Source organism: Lepisosteus platostomus, chromosome 6 (genome assembly GCF_059453375.1).
Source record: "Lepisosteus platostomus isolate fLepPlt1 chromosome 6, fLepPlt1.hap1, whole genome shotgun sequence".
NCBI lineage: Eukaryota > Metazoa > Chordata > Actinopteri > Semionotiformes > Lepisosteidae > Lepisosteus > Lepisosteus platostomus.
In genome coordinates this window covers 45,454,159-45,460,782 of record NC_142616.1, presented here as the reverse complement: position 1 = coordinate 45,460,782, position 6,624 = coordinate 45,454,159, and the positions used below count along the sequence as shown (strand labels likewise).

Here is a 6,624-nt window from a genome sequence, read left to right as displayed (position 1 = left end):
CATCTTCTACCTCTTCTGTTGTTAAGGACTTGTTTGCTGGAGCAAGGTTTGCTTTATATGGATACCTGGATGGTCATCAAGTAACCATCAAACTAGCAGAGGTTATACTGTATATTAAGCACTGACCTCTTTCAGTTGAAAAGTGGTTTTAAACCCATATTCTGTGTCAAGATCTTGTGGATTATGGGCCATTTGAACAAGTGTGATAAACACTTTAAGTGTGATAAGTGTGATTGTATCTTTTGTTATATATAGGCACAGGATTGGGGTGGGGTCTCGGTATAGACATGTCCATTGAATGGGAACTTGATTGGGACTTAGAGCAGAGGACACAGGCTGATTAGGAGAAAGTCCTGTCCAATGGGGATACTGTTTTCATCCAGCTGGAAGTGGCTTCGGAGCGTCAGGCAGTAGTTGGAAGGGTTTGAAAGCAGAGAGTAGCATGTGTCAGCCACCACCTGTCCAAATGTCCTGTCAGAAGATGGACCTGGTAGATAGATATGGGTAGATGGAGAAGTGGAGAGGGGAATGGATTAGAGAGAGTTTGCAGATAAAGAGTACAAGGGTATTAAAATGAGAAGACTTAGCTTATATTACAATGGGGAACTAACTATGTTGCATTCATGTTGCTACATGTGCCTTGACCCTGAACTAAGAGGAGGAGAGCACCAGTGTACAGTATTGAGGGAGAGTGCAATAGGTCTGTGTGTAGAGGGATCCTACCGACAATCTTGCTGGGCAGCTCAGGAGGCATATTCAACAGGATCTTCTGCACAAGAACTGGAGGCACCTGGACACAAAGCTCACAGTCCCCATCCTTCACTGTCAACAGGGCTGGCCTGGGTCAGGACCGACAGAGCACAGCTCATCAGACAGTGTGTACAAGGCTTCACTGGGGTTATAAAATTAATAAACTGGCAATGAGGCAAAACACCCTGCACACAAAAGAGCAAACAAAAAGGCAGCAGTATAAGGTCATATGGAGAGCCTGATGTACTGTAAATGGTCAAATAGAAGATTTGGGCCAGGTGGATGGAAATGTTAATGGAAAATTCCAGTATTCAATTAGATCTAGCACCTAAGAAAGCATTGCATAGTCAGGATGCAACTGAGGGCTAACCGTATATAAGGAAAAGTGAAAGATGTACACAACATGACGAGAAACCAGATTATTTGTGTAAAATGAAAGTTGAAGAAATAAATGCCAGTAACGAAGAGCAATGCAGTAAAATCTGAGAGCTGGTATTACAAGATGCTACAGTAGTTCAGACCTGTAGTAGCGTTTGACAGCAGTGTGTGGCAGGCAGGGGTAACAGGGACTATAAATCCCATTTCTGTCTGTGCCCAGCTCAGAGCCACATCTCACACAGCCCATGAAGGTGATGTCCTCAGAGATAGCATTCAGGATTCTCTGCAGGGGGGTGTGGCCATTCATTTGTAATGACACATTCTGGGAGCTCCCGCACTGAAACTGCAGCCCTGTGATTTGACATTTGACCTCCACGTCTCCTGGGATACAAACAACAAGGCATGTCAATGCTGTAATGTGGCATGACTGCCAGACCGTTCAAAACAGACATGTACTGTAGTTTCACCTGCCTCTGCCATGTGCTGTATGAAGGGATTCATGAAAGAAGAGCAGTCAGAGGGTTAAACTGCACTTTGTGGTATAAATTAATGATCTGTGTAAGGAGGAAGAGGAGGACTGTAAGAAGCCAGATACTCAAGAACACTTGTTTCTGCTATCAAAACATTAGAAGTAAATGATAACTCCACTTTTACATAAGCTATTGAAAATTTCCATCCTGTAGCTATCTCCTACAGTGGCTCCAATGCCTTGTAAATTGTTTAGGTTTGGAGAAAAGTGATCTCTCAAATGAAGCCTGGAGATTGAGAGCAAGTTGAGCTGTCTCTGAAACAACTGTGGCAAATAAATCTGTAAATGTTATGAATTCCTGTTGATGTGAGAGTCCTTTTTACCACTACACTCTGCTACCTAATCTCTTTTAATGGAAAATCTATTACTTAGTGTGCTTGAAATTTCTTCACATTCCCTTTCTTTCTCTCTTCTAGGCCATCTAGGCCATTGATCTAGCTTTTTTTTTTAAGTCTTATTTTCGTATTTCATTTGTGCACAGACCTTTTGAATGACCTCAAACCAGAATGAGGAGTTCAGAATGCACCATGATGCAGATCCCCTTGTAACTATTCATCACCCAGAACTATTTCAGTATACTGAAAGCCCCTCACCTGTGTATTTCTGAGACAACAGAGTGTGGAGGTCCAGCTTCAGGATGGCCAAGGCTCGACCTGGGCGAGCCTGCCTGTGGAACTCCAATGCTCTCTTGTCACTGGGAAAGAGGGGTTCACAGGAACCCCAAGGTGTGGAATGAAGCTCCATAGCCCCTGATGTGGTATTACTCCTCACTAGTAGCACCCGGAAATCCAATACTGCACCTGAGGAGCGACAGCAGGAATCAAGCACACAGAAATTCTACCTGGGCTCACACACCTAGCACTGCTCATGTGAGTGTCACCACAGAACTGGGGAACAGAGAGCACCCTAAGCCAGAATGCACTTCCCATCATGGCGCAGGTATCTGTCATTTCAAAACTCTCAAAAGTATCATGAAAAAGAAAAACACAATCTGAGATTTAAGAATTGATTTGAATTTGTTATGTAGTACCCCCTAGGACCTTTAATAGCCAATACCTTAAACACACAATGAATCTGATCTGAGCTTAAAGCATAATTAGCCAAACAAGCCCAGATTGCCATGCAAGTGTTATTCATTGATAATCTTGAACATCTCACTCTAGCTCAGTCTGCCTCATCTCACCTCTGTTTCTGTTGATCTGCTGCAGCCAGGCCATGGCGGAGCCCCATAGTACCAGCACCCCCTGCTGGTCATCACCCTGCTTCACAGTCAGCACTGCCTTCTTCACTGCACCTGTCCTGGTGGAGCCCTGCACCTCTGCAGCAGTGCAGACAGAGACACAGAAATTACAGCACTGCAACTCTGCAGCAGTGCAGACAGAGAGACAGAAACTACAGCCCTGCACCTCTGCAGCAATGCAGACAGAGATTCAGACATTACAGTCCTCTTCTGTTCCAGTGTGGGTTTTCTGTATTTAGATTTTATCAGCAGTGTGTTGGGCAGCACGGACTTTAATGAGCCTGCACTTGGCTGCTATTAGGCCCTTAAAACTTAGTTGGGATATTCAGGGTGCTGGTCTGGCAGTGATGTGGTTTTTGTTTATTTTCCTGTCTCTGGGACTCAGACTTCTTCCAAGCTCCTCTCCTAAAGCTTTTCTTAGAATTTAATGGTCTGCTAGTCAGACCATTAGGTTAACTGGGTATGCCTGGGTACTGGTCATGGTCCATGTCTTGCCAGCCTCTATAGACAGGAATCAGTGCAGCCCTCCTTGTTCCTGTGTGATGGAGCAAACTATCCAGCACAACCTAGAGGACTGTTCCATCCACAGACTCCTCTGTGGAAGACTACACACCTTTCAAACAGCTAGACCATTGCTTGGCTCAAGAATTTTGTATTCACCAAATAAATTACAGTCCTGCCGTGGGGACCAACGCTCGATTGCAGAAGTTTATCTCAAATTAATTAATGGCTCAGTCCTACCTTTGCTAATAAAAAAACATACCAAAATGGCTACAATGTATCTGTAACCTTTCTTAGCTTTCTGTAACTTTTCAGCTCTGGGAAAGTAGGATAGAGTTTAAATTCAGTATTAGCACTAGGTTTTGGAGCTCCCCTCATTGTCAAAATTAATTTCAATGACTAGGTGCTTGGTACTAAAAATGCTTGTATAATAGGAGTGTTAAATATATGTGTCATCGCTTATTAGCTGTCCAGATAAAGAATCCAAAGTTTTATTAAACATAGTATGTACTGATAGCACCTCCGCAGCAAGCTATTTCTAAACCAAGGGTTTGAGAGCAGATTAAGAAATGTCTAAGCATGATAGAAAATCATTAAAGGCTTGTGCAAGTCTGAGGAGGCCTGTTCTGGACCTGGGGTCCTCCGAGACAATGCAATGGGTCCCTGGAAATACATACTGTATCTGCAAAATTCAGTGTTTTTCACAGTACTATATCTATTTGTACTGCATGTTTGAGGACCTCTTATGCGGCAGTAATTATATGGGTATACTATTTCTCATTTATGTTTTCCTTGGTCAGATTAATGAGGAATCCCTGCTGAAAGAAATGGCTGTCACTCCAGTCACAACCATTTCTTTCAGCAGGGATTCCCCATTAATCTGACCAAGGAAAACATAAATGAGCAATAGTATGTCCATATAATTACTGCGGTGACTCCACTGTGGTCAGGGAGGGTGCAATTTCCATGCTAACCACTCAAAACAAACATGCTGGCATCAGGGAGAGGTGTGTCAGGCTGCAGGCTGCGACAGAGTACCCAGCACAAAATGTACAGTAGCAGGCACCAACACCGTGGAGTGTATTTGTGGGTTTCGGTGCTCACTGTAATTTGGTTGTGCCTTGTAGCACTGACTGGCTGTGCTATCTTTAGGCAGTGAGAACGAGAGTAAGGGGAGACAGCTGCATACCTCTGATCAGGGAGGTATCCGTGACCTGCAGCAGGGCGTGCACCAGCGTGTCAGGGCGCAATGCACTCAAACAGGTGTAGAGGATTGTTCGAGGGCTCTGGGGGACACGAAGAGGGAGAAACAGCAGAGAGGGATGTTTCTCCCTCAGGTGGCTATGGAGCTCCTCCAGGATGCCACCTTCCACACTCTCTGGCACTGTAGGGTGAAGAAAACACTCTGTCACCGTTGCTCAATTGAATGAAGTCTAAGAAAATGGATGGATGGATGTACTACAAAGTAAAGATCCATGTGCAATGTCATCATTCTTACTTTTAAGACATTGCCTCATAAAGGCAGGATATTCGTGAGTTCCAAAATCAGAAGAGTTAGACCAAAAACTAATTGGAAGAGGTTTAGTTAATACAATTTATTATTAATAAATACTATGCCATAATCCCAGATACTATACTGTAACTGTGATACTATGCTATTATCTGTATATGAATATGTGCTGAAAATTGTGATAATGTCCTCCTTGGAATTGGATTTGAGGATATGGATTCTTGTGTGATATTCATCCTCCTGGCATTATGTCTGAATGTCTTTACAGGAAAGGAAGGAGATTATGGCCAGTCAGTTGATACTGACATCCCTTGTTATTTAAATGAAACTACTACACATCTTAGTGAATTGCAACCACGTATTCCATCCTATCTTCACTTAACACAACTGTGTGGAAACATATATACTATACAGTATGTTAACATAAAGAAGATTTAAACTGAATTGTTATTTAAATGTAAGTCTGGTTTCATGCTAATTCTTTGTGCTCTGCTTACTTCCTTCTTGTTATGTTACAAATTGAATGTATTTAACTTTAGAAAAGAACCATGTTAAGGCTTCAGGAACTAGATGCAGTCTCAATGAGTGGTACTAAAAATGCTTATATAATAGGAGTGATAGAATGATCACTTAAATGGAAAAGTAAAGGTTAACATATTGTATCACATCACTACAGCTCAAATATTGTGCATTTCACTCTTTGTTTCTTTTCACCATGGAATCAACATTTCCTTCATCCTTTTTTAGAGAGAGGATTGTTTTATTTACACATACACCTCAGACCACATCCGTAAACTGTCAGTACTGGATCAGAAACTTCAAAACAACAGAAAATGTCAAAAAAGACATTTCAAAGATAGAAAAAAAATCCTTCAGAAAAAAAGCAAAGACAGCAGGAAGGGTAACATGTTATTTGACATTTCCTGATGAATTATGAAGAACTGGCCACATGGAATACTAACACAGGGGCAGGTCCCCTCTGAGGATGGCACGAGGGCCTGACACTCACCTGGCAGCCGAAGGCTGGGGGAGGCCTGGCCCAGATTCAACAGTGTGCTGGTGTAGGTAGACTGCAGTACCAACTCACCCCTCCACCGGTCTTCACTGACAGTCAGGTCTGCCACACAGAGCACAGTCACACAGTACAACCTGCACAGTGCTGCACCTTCAAACACCAGAGACTCATCCACTGCCTGAATTGAATCACCTGAGGTCTGCCTGTTGTCACTTCCCTTCCTCTTGTGTGTGACAGCTGGACTATTTACGGTGGAGACCCTCTGACAAAGCTGGTCAAGGTGCAGGCCATGACCCCTGTATTTTTCTTACAGTGAATCTCCAAAAATCTTGGAATTGCCAAGGTTTATATAACCACGTCCTATACAAATTACAGCCTTTTGCATGGGCAATTGCTCCTGGGCTTGCAACAACACACAGGACATCGCTTAGTGTGGTATATGTGCCTGTCCTGTCATATGTTCTTTAGCACTTGATCATGGCTGCTCATTTTAACCTGACAGGACTTGCATAATAAAAATGTGTATATACAGTATAAAAAACTTATTCTAAAAAGAAAGTGAAACTTCTAAGCCTTCTACGTGTAAAATGCCTCATGCAAGGATACTGCTGAATTTCCATCCTTTGGTTGTCAGAGAGCTGACACAGGCGTGGCTGAACTGGGTGGAAGTGGCTGAAAGTAGCAAGGTATCGAAAAGGAAG

General features: G+C 43.0%; 1 protein-coding gene across 4 annotated transcripts in view; it reads right to left on the bottom strand.

Moving 5' to 3' along the window:
• Positions 1-257: 257 nt before the first annotated feature.
• Positions 258-6,624, bottom strand: part of shld2 (shieldin complex subunit 2) — a 30,980-nt gene continuing 24,613 nt past the window's right edge. For all 4 annotated transcript variants that reach the window (XM_088636113.1, XM_088636112.1, XM_088636114.1 and 1 more), the window contains 7 exons: positions 5,918-6,025; positions 4,588-4,782; positions 2,841-2,975; positions 2,251-2,457; positions 1,272-1,509; positions 724-839; positions 258-487 (listed from right to left, as the gene is read on the bottom strand). In XM_088636113.1, the coding sequence (XP_088492239.1) occupies positions 318-487; positions 724-839; positions 1,272-1,509; positions 2,251-2,457; positions 2,841-2,975; positions 4,588-4,782; positions 5,918-6,025 (1,169 nt within the window). In that variant the 3' untranslated portion in view covers positions 258-317. The remainder of the gene's footprint in view (positions 488-723; positions 840-1,271; positions 1,510-2,250; positions 2,458-2,840; positions 2,976-4,587; positions 4,783-5,917; positions 6,026-6,624) is intronic.